The sequence below is a fragment of the Azolla caroliniana genome, unplaced genomic scaffold, assembly GCF_043228905.1.
Source record: "Azolla caroliniana isolate FFs.n. ecotype wild unplaced genomic scaffold, voAzoCaro1.0.p SCAF_12, whole genome shotgun sequence".
Taxonomy (NCBI): Eukaryota; Viridiplantae; Streptophyta; class Polypodiopsida; order Salviniales; family Salviniaceae; genus Azolla; species Azolla caroliniana.
Window position 1 is genome coordinate 18,402,990 of NW_028230447.1, and position 23,950 is coordinate 18,426,939.

The 23,950-nt window shown below is 41.8% G+C and overlaps 1 protein-coding gene across 1 annotated transcript; it reads left to right on the forward strand.

The window, feature by feature from the left end:
- The first annotated feature begins 590 nt into the window (after window positions 1-590).
- Window positions 591-23,080, forward strand: LOC147857336 (uncharacterized). The gene is made up of 18 exons (XM_087328232.1): window positions 591-767; window positions 2,165-2,335; window positions 3,088-3,261; window positions 11,293-11,393; window positions 11,478-11,562; window positions 11,681-11,804; window positions 12,790-12,924; window positions 13,006-13,125; window positions 13,215-13,273; window positions 18,340-19,077; window positions 19,167-19,325; window positions 20,080-20,168; window positions 20,259-20,343; window positions 20,434-20,557; window positions 20,644-20,765; window positions 21,065-21,194; window positions 21,989-22,044; window positions 22,116-23,080. The coding sequence occupies exons 1-18, from the start codon at window positions 648-650 to the stop codon at window positions 22,812-22,814; spliced, it is 3,291 nt and encodes a 1,096-aa protein (XP_087184358.1). The 5' UTR covers window positions 591-647; the 3' UTR covers window positions 22,815-23,080.
- Window positions 23,081-23,950: the final 870 nt, after the last annotated feature.

A 23,950-nucleotide genomic window follows, 5' to 3' on the forward strand; every position in this document is an offset into this window, starting at 1 on the left:
ATTGAAACCCTTTGACCTCTCGCTTCTTGAGAGACTTCAATGGAAATGAAACTAGGCCTACTATAAAGCCATTTCCTTTCTAAAATATGTTTTTTACTATAACTCTTTAGTTTAAGTCTTATTTTATTTTATTTTTACTTTCAATGAATGGGTAAATACCCCATTTTTGTTGTAAATTGATTGTCTCATGGGCCAATTTTGGTCTTAGAAGATGTTGATATGTCTTTCTTTCTTTCTCTCCCGACTCTCTTACAAATGCGTCCATTGTGGGACTTGTATATTTTGATACACATAAACCATTCGAAATTTGTAATTAAATGGCATTGCGAGGTTACGTTTAATGAATCTAGAAGCTAAAAAGAAGAATCGTTAATCACCATCCACTCAACAATGATTAGCTGGAATGCCAATAATCGCAATCGAGCACTAATCACACCCCTAATCGCAAGTTGCAACGGGTTAATCAGAGACCATTGGTGTTATGTTTCATGCCTTTGGCCACGGAAAGTGTAATAATTATGATCTTCAAAAGTAATATTCATCCGTATTTATTATTCCTGTTCAATCGTATAAATACCAATCTACGGCTGCTTGCTACTATCTATACTGTATACTGTATACGGTATACGGTATACGGTACGGTAGCCATGGAAGCTCGCCTTCTCCTCCTCCTCCTCCTCAGTCCCTTCTCCGTCTTCCTCCTTTTCTTCCTCCTTCGAGAAACCTCTCCTGTACACTCTGCAGCATCCGGAACTTGCGTTTTGCCTGTAAGTTCTCCTCTTCTCCCGAAACACTTAGGTTCCTCCTTCATTCATTCATGCCTTTCCTCTCTCTCGCTCTCCGTCAAATCCCTTGTTAGATCCGTGGAAATGGAAATGAGTTCTCGGTAAATGCAGTTTGTGCTTTCTTTAATCTCGTTTCATTTCGTTTCAGTGTTAACAAGGGAAGTATGTATGCTGCGTTGCGTTCGGTTTTGTTTGGTCTCATTGCATATGGTATTTCCATAAAAGAAAACCTAGATGCCACATTTTTGCTGTTCATTTCTTCTCTAGAATCACAAAAAATCGGGATTTTCCGCAGCCTAAGGGTAGCAGGTCTTCATCTTAGCCGTTATTTTATTAATAGAAAAAAATATCCGTATCAAACTCGTTCATACCTCACCTTTCATTTCTGGTTCATAATTCTCTCAACCTTTGAATAGAATTATAGATCCATGGATATAGAAGGTTTTGTTGAACATTATTTTTTCTTTGTTTAGTTTCATTATAATTTATAATGTGGAAGTGTTCTTCAGATCGCTTTGAAAGACACCACACTCTCTGAGTATGAATAGAAATTCTAAATCTGTAGGAATTTTTTATTTCTATAGTAGAATAACAAAAATGTGAATTGTTTATAGCAAGAAACTTAGCGTTCACTTCACATTTCACTCTCTCAATCCATCAATAGATCAGTGAAATTGGAATCAATAGAACTTGGCCTTTCCTTGCTTCAGTTTGTTCCATTGTATTGTGACAATGGAAATGCACATCAGATCACCATGAAAGAGAGAGCTAAGTGTTACTATGTCTGAATATGAAGGGGCACCTTTTTGTTTGCTTTCTTCTTCAGTATCGCACACTTTTGAATTGCTCAAGGCTAGATGTGAATATTAAGTTTTCATCTAAGGATTTTTGCTGTTTTGAATTTTTTATAGAAGGATCCTGGTCTTGCGCTTTTCCATTGTCTTTTAATCTCAGATAGGAGAAGACCTTTTTTCTGTAACTGCAAGATATATGCTCCTCTCAATGATGTATAAATTATGGTCTAAGAGGTCAAGGTTAGTTAGAATTTTTTGAAGAAAGATAAGCACAATGTCCACTTGCTAGCCAGTAATGTCTAGAATAGCTCAGAAACAGGAGCGTTTCTTATAAAAAGGAGGACAAATATGCATCATAAATAAAGCAGAGAGATCTTCCTTGTTCAGCTATTACAAAGAACATAGATCTTCCTTGTCATCTGTCGCTACCAACAAAGTATTAAGCATTCATGAAATTTGCATACCACATAAACTGCTAGACCATATGTACTTTCCCACACTTAAGCATACAGTAAATATGGTTCTTGCACATTGGAAATCGCTTGTCATGGCAAGCTTTTACAGCATATTCGTTTGAATGTGTAGGCCTTTTCACACCATGATAAAGAAGCATTGTCTTGGATAGAAGAAAGATACAAATATCAGTACTCGTCATCAAGAAAAGAAGCTATACCTATACAGTGGCCAAAGACTGGAAGAATCAGACATGTTGTGATGATCAATGCGACCAGTGCAGTGGAAGATGAATTGGACCAGGTGCTAATAGTGTTACTGTTTTTCTTTTCTTTGATAGGGTGAATGTATAGAATGCTTCAACCTATATGACCTATGGACTTCGGAACTAATTTTGAACTGTCACGTGAAAGTATGTGTATATATATCATATATATTTGGAATTCACACAATAAATACATGCATTTTTTCCATTGTAAGAGAGAGACATTTGGTAAAGTTTGTGCAATTTATGGCAACCCATTCAGCAATAGGGAGGAATTGTAATCGACATAAAACAGATGATATTGAGTAGAGAAAACATTACATTTTTTTTGCTTAGAAATAAAGTATAACTTAATGATGTCACCAATATTGGAACACATTTTCAGGTCTAAGCAGGTGGAATAAGGTATTGCCATTGAGTGCCGTTAAAATTGATAAAGGTTTAAAATAAACCCTATGAAGAGCAAATGACAGTGACTCTAGTTCTAGTGTATATTGATTCATTGACAACCATATGCATTTTGTAATTTATTGCTGGTAGGATTTTATGGTAAAATTTTTCTATGAATTTCTTCAAAATCCACTTTATGGGTAATAATTATTTTAGAGCACATTCTAGGTTTTTATGTTGTTCCAATGGAAAATCAATTTACTCCATTTTGTGCCAAAATATTAGAGGAGAGGTTACACAACAATAGGCACCTCTAAATTCTTTCGTAATGCTGAACTTGTAAATTAGTGATTGTCTGAAAGTGAATATTATGTGCTTACGTGCTGAAATTTTCATGCAGCTCCTAATTTGGCTGCATAAAGGACAGGAACATAATTCTGCTCGTAGGAAGTTCTTTTATATGAAAACACAGCAAAAAATAAAACATGAAAGTGAATCAAATGTGAGGGGATACAAATTGAATGCTATTGCTATGCTGGATTTGGAAGCACATGACACCCTTTTGGAAATTCCTGTGAGTTCAATTTTAAATCCTGTATTGTGTATGATTTTATTTGCTATTTTGAACTATGTCTGAGGAAACAGGAGGGTTTGATCTGTATGAATGATACACAAATGTTGATTGTACATCCAACACTCTTCATTTCAAACAAAAATTCTTTCAGTTTCTGGATGATCAAGCATAGTATATTTAACGATCTACAACAACGCCTTATGCATTTGAATCATAGAAAACATAATTTTCTCACAGTTTTAGTTCTTCAATGGAATGGTTTTTACTTGTGTTTTTTGGATAAGTGAATGAAAATTGCTGCTGGTAAGTATAAAAGAATGCAATGTTTCAGGCATGCTATATAACCTGTGTATAGCATGTAGTTTATGCTATGTGTGTGATTTCTACAGATGAAATTAGGCACCAGGCTTGGTTGTGAATGTTTTTTCTGCTTTGTACAAGCTTTTACTTCTTTAGATAAAGTTTATGAGAGAAATATAGCACTATGGACATGTGAGGAACTCAATATGTTAATTCTTGGTGGGGAATTTCGAAGATACACAATCAACTTAACAAATTAAAATTAAGTTTCATGTACTAGTTCTTTGTTGATAACAATGTAGCATTGAATATTGTTGTATGTTTGGCTGGACTAGCCGCAACACAGGTGTCTATCCGACACTTCTCCAAAGGGGTGGTAGGAATAGGATGTTAATGCACGTGTATGATAATTACAATTAAGCACAGACGAAGACAAGATCAATAAGCATAAGCAAAACTATATTAATTCTTCGTCCCTTCATTACAAAACATCGGATCCTTTTATAGGCATCCGGCCAGATTACAATCGGTGCTCTTAGGCAACCGTTAACCGAAACCGAATCGATTCGGATCCGGATCGGTTACAACTACCGGATCCGTCCCTCCTAATAATTCTATTTATCTATTTATCCGCTTCGACTCCGATCCATCTTTGCTTTCCCATTTGCCTTCTTCTGACCGGCCAACACATGGCACGCCCGTGGGAAAGTGCGTTGCACTTCGAACCCACAGCCGGCTTCAGTCTTCCTCCAAAATATCCAGCAAACTCCGCTCAGAGGTTTCAAGTGTTGCCTTGCCTGTGCCGTCTCCGACTTCCGATTCGATTGGCTGCCTTTCCGCATCTTGCTGCTCCGACTCTGCTTGTACCGGTGGTACCGGTGTTTCTTCTGTATCCTGTCCGGGTCTGTCCTGCTCTACCTCCGTTCCGTTCCCGGTATCGCTCTCTCCGGTTTCCACTGGTTGTGTCCTTTCCTCCCCGGATTCGGTACTTCCCTGTCTCCACTCTTCATCATCCCCGGCATCAACCTGTTCTTGCTCCGGAAGTTCTTCCTCGGGTATTTCTTGTCGGGGTGCGTTGTCGGTTGGGTCCTCTTCAGCCGGTCGCTCGCCCTCACTGATGGAGATCGGCGTTGTGTGTCCCTCGGCTTCCTGTCGCAGTCGGTCCTTCTCGTACCCTTCCAATTCTAGTTGGGTTTCGAGCTGCCCGTCATCCAACCTCTCTACTAACCCTCGGATTTCCTTGAGATGCTCTTCTGCTAGAGCATAGAAATCCTCTGACAGTTCTTCCCGGATGTTGACGATACTTTCTTCGTCCATTTTATAGAACCCATCTCCGGTTTTCTTCCGATTTTCTGCATCAGCTCGGAGTGTCTGCAGTTCAGCTGCCTGTTGTGCCCATTCTCTCCAAAGCTTCTCTGTGCTTTCATTTATGCTGGCCTGAGCTCGGGTACTCCAGCTTGACATGATGAGCTTGATCCGGCCAACCCCTGCTTTAGCCTGTGCCGAGGCTGCTTGTTTTTCCTTCCTTATCCGCTTGATGATGTCGGCCATTAACTGAGCTTGAGCTTCATAGTCGACTTTTTGCTTGTCACAGGTACTTCGCCATTTGCTAATTTCGAAAGTCGACTTCACTTTTTCCTCGTTCCTGCTCTTTGTCAGCTCCCATACTTCCTGCCGAAGTACTTCCATCTCCTTTCTTTGTTCCGACATCAAGGTTTTTTCCGCCGATACTTCCTCCCTTGCTTTGGACAATTCCAAGCGGTTTTCCTTGAGCTGCTCTTTCAGCTTCTCTATCTGTCGGTCGTACGTTGCTGCCTGATTCTTGCTGTCCGACGTGGCCTGTTTATAATCCTTACATAGTCGGTCGAATTCTTCCGTCTTCTGTTTTAGGCGTCGGTTCGCCTGAGCTCTCAACCGATCATCCCGGTCCTTTTGTTGTCGGAGTTCCTCTCGCAACCGCTCGATTTCCTGCTCCATTCGTCGGCGCAGCCTATCTTTTTCCTTTTGCAGCTTCCCGTTTTCTTCTTGTAGTCGGTCATTGGTGGCTTTGCTTCGGCGAAGGCCTTCCTCCATTCGCCGTCTGTCGTCTTCTACCAACTTCCGCTGCTCCCTTTCGTTATCTCTCAATGCCTCCTGAGCCTGTAATTCTTCTTTCAAAGTTGCTATTAACTTCTCGGTCTCAGGGCCGGTTTGCAAGGCCTTCTCCGTTGCTGGTTCCGCTTGCTTTTCTGATGTCCCGACCGGCTCGGTGCCATCTTGTGCTTGTCGGTTTCCTTCTTTTGCCTGGGCTAGCTCTTCTTGCAGCTCATGTAATTGTGCCCGGAGCATGACCATTTCCCTAGTCGTCGTCCTGGTCACTTGTTCCCTTTGCTCCTCCTCTTTCTCCATCTGATCTGCCACTCCCGACAACTGCCCTGACAACCACCTTAGCCATTGTGCCTTTGTTCTTCCTTCGTCGGTGTGAGCAAGCGTACCTAGCTCCGGCTGTTTTTCCGGCTGTTTCTCCGGCCTCTTTCTTGCTCCGGTGCTTGTTCCTTTCTCTGTTCTTCGAGCTCCGCCGCCGTCGGTTCCGGTACTGCCGTCTTTGGTGCAGACGGACCTTCATCCTGTGTCGCTTCTGTTCCGGTTACTGGAGGCGGTTCTTTCGCCCGTTGCTGAGTTCCGTCCGCTGTTGGGGTCGGTCTTGTCGCCCGTTTCTCCTTTCCTCGCCTGGGTGGTAGTATTAACATCGGTTCGGATGAGTCTTCCTCTGTTTCAGCGTCCTCCGTCGGTGCGACTATCGGTTCCTTTACTGGTACCGGTTCCGATTCGAGCGTTACTGGTTCGGTGTCGGTTTGCCTCTTGCTGGTCTTCTTCGCCAGCTTCTCCTTGCCTTTTTCCGCCTTTTTCTTCTTCGTGGCCGGTTGCTGTTGCTGTTTCTGTGGCTGCCGTGATGGGCCTTCCTCCCGTTGCCGTCGGGATGATCCTTCCTCCCGTTGCTGTCGGGACGAGTCTTCTTCCCGCGGCTGTCGGGAGGAGCCTTCCTCCCGTGGCGCTTCTTCTTCCTGTGTCCATCCCGGAGTGTGTTTCTCTAGGATTCGTCGGCGCTTCATGGTTTGCTTCGGCGTAGTCTCCTGCCGACTTCTTTTCTTGTGCTTGATGGGGGACACCGGTGGGACCAACACCGTTAACCATTGTGATATCCCGGCCCATGGCTTCTTCCCTTCCACCAAGTGCTTGATCGCCTCTTTCAGTCCTTCGGTAATGAAGTGGAGCCAGTCCACCTGCAGGCCTTCGAATGTCGCGATGACGATCGCTGCTCGGTATTTGGCTATGGCTGGCGGACGAGGGTTCACGAACCCATACTCCATCAGGGCGCGGGCCACCTCTCCGAACAGCAGGTTCTCTCCGCCCTGTGTGCGATACGCCTTGCTGCTAAGGGAATATTCGCCGAAATACTCGAAGAATATTTGGCTTGAGGGTAGCTCTATTGTCTGAAGTCCTCCCTCCGCAATCCCTGTGAGCGCTTGTACCGCTCCTTCGGTGACTTCTGCCAGGTCCACTGCTGTTGCCGCCTGCTCTGGTTCCTTGTGTGGCGGAGCGTCGGCGACCCGCAGCAGCCCTCCTAATCCGTTCTCCATCAGCCATTGTCGCGCTCCTTTCGACAGTGCCATCGCTTCTTCTTCCTCTGCTGCTGCCTGTGGTCTGAGGTCGGGGTGTGGGTGTTCTGCGCGTCGGATCTCGCTGTCTTGAGCCTGCGTTTGCTTGTAGGAAAATTCGTAAAAAGTGAATCCTTCTCCGGTTCTTCCTTTATATAGTGGCGTTTCCCTCGAGCCGCCTTTTCCCGTTTTCCGCGCGTGCGTATCTCCCGCCATAATTAGCATGTCACTCTTTAATTTTGGCGCCTGCACGTCCTCTGCCTCGAATAGCATGTCCTATTTTTGACGCCTGCGCATGCTCTGCCATGATTAGCATGTCTGTCCTTGGCTGCCGCGTGTCATGATTGCGCTTCTTTGCTGCGTGTGACGAATCTCCTACGTGTCTGTCATTATGGCTCCTTGATTGCCGCGCGTGTCAAATCGTGTACATCGGCCCCCCACGTTCTGTGCTTTAAATAGCCCGTGCACCCGCGTGGCCTCTTAAATGATGACGGTTGTAACTACCTCCTTCATCATTACCTTGATTTTCTTGATCCTTTCTTAATTATGATTTGCTTTGATTATTACTTGATTTGGTTCCTTTTTTTGATCTTTTCTTGTCTTGAATTTTCTCACCTTAACACCACGTCATTTTGATTTTCTCACCTTAACACCACGTCTTCTTTTTTTTTTTTTTTTTTTTTTTTTTTTAAAACCCTGTGCCGCATCACTGTTCGGTTTCCCCCGATGTGTTCGGGTCGGTGCGCACTGTTGTCGGTTCCTCGTTGTTCCGCCTCGGTGTCGGCTCCTCGGTCCTCCTGATCTGTGTCGGTTCCTTGTCCTTCAGGTCGTCCGGGTCTTGCTTGAAGGGGTTGGCTGGCATGTGCCCCTTATACGGTTTTAGGCGAAACCCATTTGCCCATTTGCCCACAACTTCTCCTGCCAACGTCCCGAGCTGGTAAGACCCATTGTACTCCTTTGTGATCCAGAATGGTCCGGTCCATCGAAATCGCAATTTCCCCGGCATGTTCCCCATCCGTGTCTGGAACAGCAATACTGGTTTCCCGACCTCGAATTCCTTTTCGTTACCCCGCCGGTGTCGGTCTACGAAGGCTTTCCTCCTCCTTTGCTCTAGTTCTAGCTGTAGCAGGCTGGCTATTCGATTTTCTTCCAGTTCCAACAGCATCTCCAGCCGGATTCGTTCGGATTCCTTCTCGCTTAACCGCTCCTTAACCTGTATTCTTAAGCTAGGAATTTGGAATTCTACTGGCATGACTGCTTCCAAGCCGAATGCCAGTCGGAACGGGGTCGTCCGGATGCTGGTCTTGTACGCCGTTCGGTACGCCCACAGCACGCTCTGCAACTTCGTGTCCCAGTCGGTCCGGTTCTCATTGACGATTTTTCTAAGGATGTTATGTAGCGTTTTGTTCGTTGATTCCGCTAATCCGTTGGCTTGAGGGTAGTAGGGAGTGCTCCGTTTGTGTACTACCGCATAGAATGATGTCAAACTTTCCACCACCTGCTCGAGGAAATGTCCTCCCTGGTCACTGATCAGCTCAATCGGGCATCCGTACCGACACCATATGCATTCGTATAAAAATTTGGCCGTGGACGCCGCCGTGTTGTCCCGTAGTGCCTTTGCTTCTACCCATTTCGTGCAGTAGTCGGTAGCCACTATTATATACCGATTTCCGGTCCGCATTGCCGGTGGCTTGAAGGGACCGACAAAGTCCAATCCCCACTTTTGGAATGGTTCTAATGGCAGGACCGGGTGATGTGGCATCCGGGCCTGCTCCGTGGGTTGGCCCAATCGTTGACACAGGTCGCATTCCCTGCTATACTTAACGGCATCTCTCATGGTAGTCGGCCACCATAGTCCGCTCTGCCATATTTTCCGGGCTGTTGCTTCGCCGGCATAATGCCCGCCTGCAATTCCACAGTGGGCTTCCCTCAGGATCAGATCCTTTTCATCGCTCCGCACTGCTCGCCTCCATACGCCATCTGCCCCCTTGTGATAGAGGGTGTCTCCCACCAAGCAGAAATGTCTGCTCCTTACCGCCATCCTTCGTGACACTGTACACCATTCCCAATGCCTCTCATTCCGTTGTCGAGTAGTTCCGCTCGGCTTTCGAGAGTTTCCTGCTTGCGTAGTACACCGGCAGAGCTAGCCCAAGCAAAAGAAGGAAACCGACAAGCACAAGATGGCACCGAGCCGGTCGGGACATCAGAAAAGCAAGCGGAACCAGCAACGGAGAAGGCCTTGCAAACCAGCCCTGAGACCGAGAAGTTAATAGCAACTCTGAAAGAAGAATTACAGGCTCAGGAGGCATTGAGAGATAACGAAAGGGAGCAGCGGAAGTTGGTAGAAGACGACAGACGGCGAATGGAGGAAGGCCTTCGCCGAAGCAAAGCCACCAATGACCGACTACAAGAAGAAAACGGGAAGCTGCAAAAGGAAAAAGATAGGCTGCGCCGACGAATGGAGCAGGAAATCGAGCGGTTGCGAGAGGAACTCCGACAACAAAAGGACCGGGATGATCGGTTGAGAGCTCAGGCGAACCAACGCCTAAAACAGAAGACGGAAGAATTCGACCGACTATGTAAGGATTATAAACAGGCCACGTCGGACAGCAAGAATCAGGCAGCAACGTACGACCGACAGATAGAGAAGCTGAAAGAGCAGCTCAAGGAAAACCGCTTGGAATTGTCCAAAGCAAGGGAGGAAGTATCGGCGGAAAAAACCTTGATGTCGGAACAAAGAAAGGAGATGGAAGTACTTCGGCAGGAAGTATGGGAGCTGACAAAGAGCAGGAACGAGGAAAAAGTGAAGTCGACTTTCGAAATTAGCAAATGGCGAAGTACCTGTGACAAGCAAAAAGTCGACTATGAAGCTCAAGCTCAGTTAATGGCCGACATCATCAAGCGGATAAGGAAGGAAAAACAAGCAGCCTCGGCACAGGCTAAAGCAGGGGTTGGCCGGATCAAGCTCATCATGTCAAGCTGGAGTACCCGAGCTCAGGCCAGCATAAATGAAAGCACAGAGAAGCTTTGGAGAGAATGGGCACAACAGGCAGCTGAACTGCAGACACTCCGAGCTGATGCAGAAAATCGGAAGAAAACCGGAGATGGGTTCTATAAAATGGACGAAGAAAGTATCGTCAACATCCGGGAAGAACTGTCAGAGGATTTCTATGCTCTAGCAGAAGAGCATCTCAAGGAAATCCGAGGGTTAGTAGAGAGGTTGGATGACGGGCAGCTCGAAACCCAACTAGAATTGGAAGGGTACGAGAAGGACCGACTGCGACAGGAAGCCGAGGGACACACAACGCCGATCTCCATCAGTGAGGGCGAGCGACCGGCTGAAGAGGACCCAACCGACAACGCACCCCGACAAGAAATACCCGAGGAAGAACTTCCGGAGCAAGAACAGGTTGATGCCGGGGAGGATGAAGAGTGGAGACAGGGAAGTACCGAATCCGGGGAGGAAAGGACACAACCAGTGGAAACCGGAGAGAGCGATACCGGGAACGGAACGGAGGTAGAGCAGGACAGACCCGGACAGGATACAGAAGAAACACCGGTACCACCGGTACAAGCAGAGTCGGAGCAGCAAGATGCGGAAAGGCAGCCAATCGAATCGGAAGTCGGAGACGGCACAGGCAAGGCAACACTTGAAACCTCTGAGCGGAGTTTGCTGGATATTTTGGAGGAAGACTGAAGCCGGCTGTGGGTTCGAAGTGCAACGCACTTTCCCACGGGCGTGCCATGTGTTGGCCGGTCAGAAGAAGGCAAATGGGAAAGCAAAGATGGATCGGAGTCGAAGCGGATAAATAGATAAATAGAATTATTAGGAGGGACGGATCCGGTAGTTGTAACCGATCCGGATCCGAAGACCAACAAATATTGTGCTTCTAGATTATTATATCCCTTATTTCATGGATTTATTATTCGTTTCCCTTATATTTGTACTTCTTAGATTATTACATGAATGATAACCTCTTACGTGACTGTTCATGAATGTTTTTGCCTTTGTCATTTTTATCCTTTCTCCACTCATTTCACATTCAATTATACTATTTATAAAAAATGTGCTTTTTTAATAATTCCTTGGCAGGTGCACTATACTATTTCAGATGAAATATCAAAGGATGATCCCTCATCACTGAGGGGATCTCCTTGGGAGCTGCGGCTTGCTACCAAAATTCTACGAGAAAGGTCACTTCAGTCTTAGTAAATGCCTCATATTTAATTCCGCATAATTATGAAATATTCTAAAGTAAATATGCCTATGTAACATAGGGCAAAAGCAGCTGATTCAACTTGGTATCAATTGATCAGAATTCTGCCAAATTCGTTAAGATTGCCACTGTTTTTCTCAGAATCAGTGAGTAGATACGCATCATGTTTTTTAGAATCCACCTCATGTTTGGAATGGCAATGGCTTTCATTCCTGAAGAGTATCATGTTAAGTATTATTGAATAACATCTTTCATTATCTATAGGAGCTCAAAAATTCTGAAGATGATTCTTTAATAAGTGAGGTACGGGCATTAAGAATCTTTGCAGAAAGGTCATTCAATGTGCTCTATCAGGACGAGACAGCTGGGGCTGATTTTAATAATTTTGGTAAGATTCTTAGCTATCATAAAGTTTTAGTTTGGGTTTGATGATGCCATACAAGAAAGAGAACGTCTAATTAGTAACCACAAATGTGTTAAATTGTAGTGTGTGTGGTAATGGGTACATGTTAGGAGCTTTATGTAACCCGGAGTTGTGTCTTTGAACTTTGAATACAGACAAGAATAAGTCTGTGTGTGTCTACAGAGTCTATCTGTCACACACACACACTCAGTAGATGGGTTCTTGTGAGCATTAGGCTAAGTCATCTGATTCTACATAGACACTGCAGCAGATTTGCTCCCCATCATCTCTGCTGAAGCTCGATACATGACCTTTGAAGCTGAATACAGAAACTATCTGAGCCTTGACGTGCACCATGAAGTTGTGGATTCACCTTGTGGATTCATCTAGAGCATTGGGCTCGGCCATTGGTCTTGAGCAAATATTAGCCTTGACATTTACTCTCGAGGATTGAACTTGGACGTTTGAATCAAAGACCTGACTCGAGTATTTGTGATTGTTCTGCTCACTGAACAATTCTTTAGGCACTCAACACATACCTGGGATGGCATTGGCATCAGAATTTATGACTATGTGTCAAACGAGTATGATGGATTGAACCTCAATTTCTTGAAGGAGCAGATGTAGGACTATCTCATCATGAAAGGACAGATAGATCCAATTGAAAAAGAATTTGCACCTGTCGAGTATGAATCTACAGAATGGTCAAAACTTGATTGGCTAGTTATTTGAATGCATTGAATCATCTTACTTCATAGTACACTCATGTATGACAACTCACAACCTGTGACAGACACTATCAGACACCGATGAAATGAAAGCTGCTTCCACAAAGATGATACAATGGGTGCAAATTCCCAATGAAATCATCATCTCAGAGTTGTACTATTACAATGGATACTTTAAAAGCTTTTTTTCTTTATGCATGGTATGTTGCTTTTGTGGTAAGACTGAACGTTATGACTTGCAGCGTGGGCATTGGCTTTGGTGTATGCTTTCGCATGCAGAGCAGAGTATCCACAACATAAAGGGAAACTGAATACCAAAAATTCTCATTTGTTAATACCCTTTCTTGGCTCTCCTACAGATCCCTCATCCATAGGAGGTTCGTATGTACTTTGAAAAACTCATTTTGCAGAATTGTTTTCAGATTGTGTTCTTTCTAATTGATTAAATATTTAATCAGCTTCTATTGAGGTTGATGGAGAGAGATTGAAGCTGGTTATGGGGAGAAAAGCCGTTCAAGGCAGTCCTTTACACTGTAATATTGAAACAAAAACATCAGGAACTTCTTTTCTGTTTCATGGTAACCCTTGTTCACAATCATGGTGAAACCAATTTCTTTAATTCGGATTATCATTTTTAATTTGTTTTTGAAGTGTTATAGTATATCAGGCTTTGTTCCTGCTACTATTCTTCCGCATGATGATGTAAAAGTATTCAAAAATCTGGAGGTATGCGCTAATTTTAGAGTGTTTCTAATATTGTTTCCTTGAACTGAATTTCATTCTATTTTGATATTCTTGTTATCTCAAAGAATGTTTTTAACAGCACATATCTGATATAGTTTGTGGGATATGCTACCATGATTCACAAATGTCCTCCATTTTTAGGATTCAAATCTTAGTATTAAATGATATTGAATCAGAAAGTTAATCTATCCCAAAGATTACAGATGTTCACAAATTACACAAAATGAGAAGTATGGACACAGTAAGGATATAATTATGTTAAGCAGAAAGCAATACTAGATATGCACTCTCTCACATCTCATACAGTAGTACATGGCTTCAACTATTGTAATTGTAGTGCACAAATGGTTAGAGCCATCCACTATGTCTCTTACTAAGAAGATAATTTTCTGTTCTTTATGTTGCATATTCTCTTCTCTGCTTACTATCACCCACTCCCCTTCGTCTTTATCAGTCTTCACAGGTATAGCCATACTGATAGTACTATATGTTGACGACCTCTGGATAAAACTACAATTACGGTGTTTGATACCACTCAAGCTTGTGCACTGAGATCAAAACCGGAATTCTTCTTGCATGAGGAAGAGCTGGCATACATTTGATCGTACATATACATGGGATAAATATACTCCAGGCATAGGTTCTCTCTATAGGACAATCATGATGGACTCAGCATACCATTGTGCCAATCCTCAAGAGTGGAGACCCCATGATGCCAAGCAACTATAGGACAATCATGATTGGCCATTATTTGACTAAACTATATGGGTCGATTCTAGAATCAAAATTGAGTATATGTGCAGAGCGGAATGGTTGCCGTTCAGTTGGATAGGCAGGCTTTCGGAAGGGGTTCACAACTTGGATGACATATTGACCCTCCGGACCCTTATAGAGGAGGGCAGAGCCCATAATAAGAGGATTTATTGCTGCTTTGTGTATTTCTGAAAAGCCTTTCGACACTGTGCCACGTGCTCGGCTTATGTAGCGGCTAGAAGCCCTTGGTGTTCCTACAGATATGCAATGGGGAATCTTTGCTCTTTATGAATCTGTGTCAGGAAAAGTACGGTCTTCCAATGGTTTGTCAGAGACGATGGCTAGCACAATCGGAGTGAAGCAAGGATGCCCACTATCACCCACTCTCTTCGGTCTCTATATAGGTGAGGTATCACATTGCAAAGAGAGATTCGGGGGTTCGGGAACACGCCTAGCAGTTATAGCTATACAAACATTACTATATGCTGATGATATTGTGATGATTTCTGACTCTCCGGAGGAACTACAAAGACATCTAAATGCCTTAAAACTATTTTGTACGGAAAAAGGTTTGTCAATCAACATGGAACTAAAATGATGGTGTTTAACACCAATCAAGCGTGGGTAACAAGATCAGAACCAGAATTCTTCTTGGGAGAGGAAAAGGTGGAATACACATGCTCCTACACATACTTAGGAGTAACATTTATGTGGCATAGGTTCTCCTTACGGGAGGCTGCTTGTGCCCGACTTTCTCGTGGATATGCAACCCTTGGTGCTCTCGAGAGACAATGTGCACATTTGCAGTTCCAAGATGGCCCACTATAAGACACACTTCTTACACACATCGGAGGATGGATTCATCATCAGGCCACCTTATATGGACATACATCTATCCTATGCATTGCGCAGTGTGAAGGGCAGTTTTGAAGTTCATCACATCAGTTACAGATTGAGGTAGGCAGATATACACGAATACCTCTAGAAGAAAGAATTTGCCAATTGTGTCATCAAGGAGTGGAATCCGAAGAACACTATATTTGTCACTATAGTGTCTTTTATGAAATCAGCGGGAGATATCATTGCCTCTTTAAAAAAGGCTTTGGCCTGCTACGCAAGGTAATGGAATATGAGGACCGATAGTGCCTAGGACTTTTCTTGCTAGAGCTCAAGAGACATCGGGAAAAGTTGTTGAAGAATACAGCCACACAAGCTCATCCACAAAGAACAATCACTACTTTCTTTAATCCTATCACTCCTACTAATGCTACAAGCCAATCAAGGGATACACTAATGGGCTCCCGACCAGGATATACACAAAAGTTGTCGTGCACGTAGGCCCTGGCCCCATGGACCACAACCTCAAAACCCTTGTCATCGACAAATAAAAGCCATTATCTCCCACCATCGCAGATGCTTCCCCCGCTTTGGAGGCCTTTCCATTCTGGACTGACCTATGCTAGAGATCTTTTGAAGACAAAAGTTACAATATATCTAACTTGAGAATCTCACATGTGCCGAAAACCAGTTTCCCTCATCTCTTTTTATCTTCTTTACTTTTATATTACGGAGTAATATTTATTTTATTTTGATTTGTTGTTCTCAAAGATGAGACACCACTTAAGATGTAATCTCTTGTTTGGTCTTATATGCCATTTTAGCCTCTTAAAAGACGTTAATATATCTTTCTTTCTATGGAAGGCTGCATGTGCTCACATTTATCATGGATAAGCAGCCCTTGATGCCCTTGACAAGACCACCTGCACATATGCAGGTCTAAGAATCGCAAACTAAATTGTGGTTGTTTGATACTCTTGTGGCACTGACTCTTTTGCATGAAGTAGAAATTTGGGGCTTGGGCCTTCAAAGGGCCCATACTTGGACAAATTTGTAGATATCTTTAGACTCAATGATTACCCACATGATAAGGTGCAAAGTGTTTGGGCCACATGATATAATGACAGGCAATATTTTGATCAAGATTAGTATCTAATGAATTTAGGAGCTCCCAAAGCAAAGCTACTCAAGACTGCACTTATGTCATCGAAACAGCTGGCTGAACATGGAGATAATTATTGTTGGTATGCTGAAAGGCTTTCGTGTGATAGTGCAGCTGAAGACCTCTTCATACAAGTTAGAAGAATGTAAAAAGATATATTAACGTCTTTTAAGAGGCCAAAATGGCCTATAAGACTAAACATGAGATTACATCTTAAGTGTTGTCTCGTCTTTGAGAACAAGAGATCAAAATAAAATAGATATTACTCAGTAAATACAAAAGTACATAAGATAAAAAGAGACGAGGGAATCTGGTCTTCGGCACATGTCTATTGAAGAGAGGCAAATATGCATACAGGTCTATTGAAGGATGGATCTACCAAATTTGCCTTACTTATAGAGGGAAGGAGGCAAATGTGCATACAAGTCTATTGAAGAACAGATCTACCAATTGTGCCTTATGAAAGTGGGGGGATTGGAGGAGGATCATGTTTTCGATTGTCCATTTTTATGAAATAAGAGGAGGATATTGCTGCCTCTTTAGACAAGGCTTTGGCATACTACGCAAAGTAATGAAATATGGAGATCAATGGGTCTTAGGACAGTTTCTTTCTAGAACTCAAAATGCATAGGAAGAAGTTGTTGAAGGACAACAATACAACCACAACTGCTGATCAACAAAGAACAATAACAGCTTCCTTTACCTCCATCACTCCTCATGCCACAAGTGAATCAAAGGCTAGAAAAGTAGGGCCTTGACCACAACGCTCAAAAGAGGCTACAATAGATTGGGAATAATAGTTTGTTGTGCACATGCATCTAGATGATGACCCTGTCATGCTTATTATTGAAAATAAAGGTCATTCTCACTAGAATCCAAAGGTGGTTCCCTTGCTTCAGAGGTCTCTTTATCTTGCTGAATCATTCCATCTTGGAGATATTTTGAAGGTAGGAGTTTCTGTCCATCTATGCTTATTAGAGACATGAACTAATGTAAGCATAAAATAAGGATAAAAGATAGATCTAGATAGAAAGGAGAGAGAGAAAGAAGGGTGCTGATCCACCAGACCACCCCCGAGCGAAGGGATCGAGACGAACTCGAGCCTCGATCGGCGTCCCATACCACCGCCGTGGCGTTGAGTCGTACCTGGTGCTGGCGCGCTCGCTACAAGAGTTGACCCACCACAAGACAGAGTCTCGACATAGTCAACCAGATGATCAAATGAGGGTAGTTAGGCCTCTTATTTATAGCGATACCCAAGGCCCCCAGGCAAGTTCACACTTGGCCTAATGGGTTGTCTCAATCCCGAGGATTAAAAGTAATCCTCCCCTTCTTTACACTCTCGTTTAACCCTCACACTTATCTACGTGTATAGAATACTACGGTAAATTCTCACCACGGGATATTATATGGTCATGCCCGTAACAATGCTCAAGATTTTAAGTGCTTAGCTAACGAGATTCTCTGACAACCTAGGTAGTTATACTAACTTAGTCTTTCTTATTTTGGTTTTTTGCTTCTCAAAGATATTACAATATTTTAAGATGTAATCTCTCATTTAATATCATAAACCATTTTGTCTTCATGCAGAGATTAGTATATCTTTTTGCTCTCTTTCTGTCGTGTGTAAAATATGAAACAAAAATTGATAACAAATACTAGAATGATAAAATGTACATTAGGATGATTAAATCTAATATTTCCAAGAGTTTGTATTGTCAACCACATAAAGCTTGATTCAGCTTGAATTGGCCAAATTTCCTTTTGCAGTCAAGGCTGATATGGTTCTAGGCCATGTCACGTCGAAGGATGGCATTATCATTAACCAGCAAAATACAGGGTTTAGTGGAAGTCTGTACCCTAATGTAGTGAAATTTAGTCATTTTCATGGCAAAGTTCAATGCCAGAGTACCCTATGTTTGGAACTTGGAGACGGACCTGACATTTCTGCGTCTTATGATTTGGGTCACTTGGGCCATCACCTAGTTGGCAATTACTGCCCCCTGTGTTTGTGCGTGACATTACCTTGCTGATTCTGAGTGTAACATTGTCTTGATCACTGATGACTGCTGCCACTTAGAAGAATAGGTTTTCATAACGTTATATAAATTTGCAATCTAAATTCATTGGACTCCTTTGGAATACATCTACTTTTCAAAGAGGAACTGAAATTCCTAGACATGGCTCAGGTGCACTTGTTCTGGATGGACCTTGCATTATCCTCTATTTCTGTTTGCAATATGATACTGGGTTAACTTTTCTAAAATATTTACTCCAGCTCCATCTCTGACTGCAGGATGTTGTGGACTGGTATTATCCAACCTATGGAGAACATATGCGGCTCAGTAAAGATTCGTTGATGAAGTCAATCAGATCTGCATTAAGAATGCTTGATGAGCATTTAAATCAGAACACTCTTGTCGATCGAGTTGCTTCTGTAGCAGGGAGAGAGTATTCTGTGGGGATTGATCAATATATTGGTGCACATATGATATGTGCCTTGTATTTTCTCTTCCATTTTGATATTGGGCAGCATAAGACACAAGGTTTAGTTGATGATATGACTGGTACAGGCCTGGAATCCATATACAACAGTTTCATGATTGGCAATCAAAGCATGATTTTTGGTGGAATAGATGTTTCTGTCTGCAGAGGTAGAACTCCACATGCCATTGATAATGATGACATGAAAATACGAATGCTCGTTTCTATGGCCTTGAAGAAACGCCTCTGTGATATCTTGCATAGTTCAGCTACAGAACTGGAAGAGGATGAAGTGCTTTTAATGGCAAGTTTGTCGGAAGGTTTTACTGAAGAATGTGGAAGCCATCTATGTGAGACATGCCAGTGGCAAACTGAGGAATTGAGTCTTAATGATTATCTGGGAGTTCAATTACGTGTTAAAAGAAAGAAGATTCTTCATGAGGTTCTACTTGCATTACCATTTATTAATAACGTGGATGAGTGTGGATGTGCTGAGTCAGCCAAGAATCTAGATATCCTTGATGTGCCTCATACAGATAGCAGTGAAGAGGTACATATAATGAAAAGGTTCATCTTGAATTTTGAGTGAGAAGCCTTTTCATTACCCAGCTAACATTTGTTTGAATTTCCATGTTCTAGTTTCTGAATTGGTGCAGAATACAAGGTGCACAAATATCAGATAAATTGGCAGTTGTACACTTCACCGAGGTTTCAAATCTGACTGATTCTAGAAGTGCTGTACGGGGAGTGCAGGCTGTTGAAGACATTGAACAAGGGGAGACAATCTGTATTTTGCCGGTATGTAAACTTGTTGCTTTGTTATAAAATCAATGCTGTTTAAAACCTCTAGATTGGCTTCTGCAAAGAGATTGAATACAATTCTGAAGCGTATTCTTACTTGCCCAAGATTCATCTCTAATTGAGTTATTTCCTATATTTCTTTAAGCTAATATTGATATTGAAGGTTGGGTTGGCTAATTACGTTTTATATTAAGGATTAATGGTGTATTAAACTATTGATCTTTGTTATGAGTGGAGTTCTGAATATCGTTTTTGGAGTCTTGATGAGAAACCATCAAAGAAGAGAGAACAGATTATTTCCTTAAGTGTCCTGCAAAACGAGAAATTAAAGAGCATCCGCCAGTTTACATGAAGTATAGCCAAGCTTAGGTGCTGGTTGCAAGATATCATTGTCCATAGAGCCCAAACTCCAACCTGTGTTAAAAGGCAGCCAGTGGGGCAAATAGCCCTACGGATATGGCCCAAATATGAAATGGGAAGGTTTGATACAAATAGAGTGGTTGCTGTATATCATGGTTTGAAGGGCCCAAACCAAACTCATGTGAAAAGGTGGTGGAAAGGAAAGAGATATTTGAAACTACATGAGAATCCTTGATACCAATGGAGTAATGGAACTGGGGCAAACCAAATACTGTTGATACAAAAAAACACAACTTCAGAAACAAAAAAGCAGGGTTAGAAAAGTAATAGTGGTGCACTGTTTACATTTTGATTGATTTTATAACTGTGCTTGTGTGCTGTGTTGTTGTAGTTGAAAATGGGCCTCTTTAAGAAGGATTCATCCCGTCTTGGTGGTGCTGACAGTTGGCACTTGGCTGCAGCAAACCTCCTTCATGAAAAGTAAATTTCATGTTAAGTGTTAATACAAGATAGCATGCATCATGATTTTATAGGTTGTAATAGTAGATTGTCACATATGAGTATTTGCAGGGCGATTGGAACCAAGTCAAAATGGGCAAACTACATATCAGTTCTTCCCAAAGAAATACAGACACCTATATACCTGGCACCAAATGTGTGTATATGTAATTCTATAGACAGTCAGTTTGTTTGTTTTCATTGTTTGACAGATTGAGATATTTGAGCCACTCTAATTTTCTTACAGGAATTGAAAGAGGTCCAATGGTGGCCACTGCTACGTGAACTCATTCAAGTGCGACGAGCCATGAAGTTGAGCTTTAGTCAGCTCAAGGGGAAAGAACTAGGGGATGCAAGTTTTGAGGAATATAGTAGGGCCATTCTGGTTTAGTACATGATTTCTTTTGCACATGAATATTGTATTCAGAAAGCATACCATCTTTCAAACCATGTGCAGGATGGGCAGCTACCATGGTTCATAGTCGAGCATTCACTCTACCTGTGGAGGATGATGATGAGTATGCTCCATATGTGTTAATGCCATTTATGGACATGATAAATCACCATTATGGATATCAGGTGAGTCTCAGGCTACATGACATATAATCAGATATTTAAATAGAGTAAAACAATACCCATAACATGTGGGGTAATTACCAGATTAACTCTAATGTTTGAGATATTAAGAGAATACGCTGTTGTGGTTATAAATTCTGTACATAGGCGTATTGTACTAACTTTCAAAAATATAGGCGTCATTCTCTGAAATGTCTAAAATATTAGTGATATCTTGGTATTTATCCCAAATTTTGTCAATTTATTTATATACTCATAAATCAAAGCATTAACTCTGGTTTTTTTAATGACTTATATTGTAGGCTGACTGGATGTCTGTACCTGTAAGCGAAGGAAAACTTGAGATAGTTGCAAAAAAACGTGTTAATCGGGGACAGCAACTTTTTGCGTCTTTTGGTCCACGTTCAAATGATAATCTTTTCCTTTATTATGGTAATATTTCTGAACAGACTATGCATGAGGAAAATTTATTCTCATGAATATAAAATCAAAACCAGATAATTTGTTATGTTTTCCTAACTTTTACTAGAGGATGCATGAGCTTGTGGGACAAACCTTGCATTACATTGTGATTGATCCCGGACTCAGGAAGCTATGTTTTGCGTAGTGAGGAAGCAATGAAATTGTTCTATAGGAAGAAGAAGCTTTCAGAAGTTATGAAAAGTTATGTAACTGTTGAGTAGAACCAAGAACTGGAAACTTTGAGGAAACAGTGAAACATCCCTCTCAAGTGTCCTTCTAGCTGTTGGAGTTTTGTAGGTCTGATTACCAGAGGAAAATAAGAATAAATGGCAGATACACATGCATTCGTGTTGATAAATGTATTAGGTCGAAATTGAAAAGGTCTGGCACTAAGTATTTCCAATTTCAAAGTACAATGATTTATTTTAAACAAAAGATAATGGAGAGAAATATTGCAGCTAGGTTAGTTGGATATGTCTGTCTCAAGTATGCTTTAGCTTTATTGTTCATGCAGCAATGGGAAGCCAACTATTCATTAGAGAATTGTAAATAGTATTTAATGTTACATGTATTGTTGGGAAGTATCTCATTGGCTGTTTTCCAATTTCCAAATTATTCATAGTTTTTGGCTAGTCATGGGGAGGAGTCTTTTCGATGCTTTTGTCATAAGAATGGAAATTTAATTTATAGGCCAAAAAGTATACATTGCTATATCCCTTTGAATCACACAATAATACTTTGTTTTGAATTTTAAACTTTTGAAGGATTTGTTCTGGAAAACAATCCGTTCGACACAGCAGAAATATTTGCATCATTTCAGGTCTTTATCTTGATTTATTGTTTGATAATAAAGAGAATGGTAGCTTCAGACTGACAATCCTCTTTATGCAGAATGCAGTTCACTGGTTCACAGCCCTATGGCAAGCAAAATGTGGCATCCTCTCTACGCTAAAAGAAAAGGAACAATGCAAATTGAAACAAAATGAGCTTAAATGGGTGATATCCCAACAAGCAATAGAAGATTACTCTGCCGGTGTGACAGAACAGAGACCAGAGTGGTGGACTCTTGTGAATATGTGGGCTGATTATGGCTATGAATATATGCAATTTCAGCCAAGTCCATCCATTTATGTGGGTGGTATAGTAGATCCAACCCTTCTTGTTGCATTAGAGGCAGTTGCAAAATCTCTAGTACCCGAGACCATTGATGCATTTGGAGAATGTAAAGGTGGATCTTGTGATTTTAGTAACATCACAGAATCCTATCTGGGTGATTTCTTTGCGTGTATTCACGACACTCAATGGGTTGGTTCTAGATGGTCTCTACATTCGTCACTTTGTTCTAACCTCGTGTCTCGAGCATTCTCATCCATTGAGGATCGGTTATTGTATGCCAAGTATATGGTCAAGGTTGGTCTGTCTCTTCGTTGTGTTGAAATATTGAACTCAATGCCAACGACACTTGAAGAGGATGGACTGCTTCTCAAAACGTCTACTGATGCAAGCATGCATGTACAATTGGCTCGACAATATAGATACATAAAGAAGTTATTCATTAAACAATTTATTGGAGTATCTGAAAACTTATAAATATCAATGACGAGAAAGGTGAACGCCAAAATATTGTTGTGTATAATAAAGCCCAAAGGTTGCACGTGCATAACAAGGCCCAAAATTTGCATGTGTATAACAAATCCCAAATTTTGCATGAGGAACAAAGCCTATGCTTGGTTTTCTGCTAACAAGAAAAGTGTGCAAGGATACTGAAGTGGAGTAATATTTTAGCTCCCTGTCATGTGATGGGATAATCCATGTTTTGTAAGTTGAGAGGTTGTGGTCAGTAGTTTAGATCATGATTTATTCATATCTCTTTGAAATGCTCAAAGTTGATACTCGTTAACTACTTGATGTGTAATACAAGTTTGTTTTTAGGCTTGACATTGCCTATACAACACACTAAATAAATTGAAATGAGACATGCATTGTATTCTTAGACAAATAAGTTCCGTTCCTACATAGTAGTAGATCAAGAACTCGGTTCTTTGTAAAACTTGATGTGGATGGTAGGAAGTCCTCATAGAAGATGTGACTTTGAATGCATGTATTCTTGAAGGGGGTATTTACATGCATTAGAGAGATCCAACAAATCTTATAACAAACCCCTATGGAGCAATCAAAGTCTCTATCTAGTTAAACCCACAAGACAGTAAAATTTGGAAGGGGGAGAATAATTTGGAGTAGAGCCTTTTTGGAATGGATGCACATCACATTCTAAAGGATCTATTGGCATGTGTCTGTGTGCACATACAAATTTTACATACACAAGTATACTTGATGTTTTCGTACACTATGAAGGGGATCAAAATTAGTGAGATCGACCATGCAATTGAAAGCAAAAATGGATGCCTACCTTGACGTTGACAATCATACCCATGGCATTCCAAGCTCTAAGATTTGTTCCCATGTTGCAAATGGAGTTATCAATGAAGAAATAAAAGATTGAGAAGAGTGGATTAAGGGTGCTCAATTGCATCGATCACCCCCGAGCGAAGGACATGAGATACACATAAAACATTGTAAATGTTACATACCATCAAATACTATTATGCTATACCTTGCTTGTTGAATAACGTATCCAAAATAAGAGACCTTGGCCTCAACAATAGAGCCTTGACAATGTCTCAAGATGTTATAATGAAGGGGGTGGTTAGTTCCCTTTATATAGC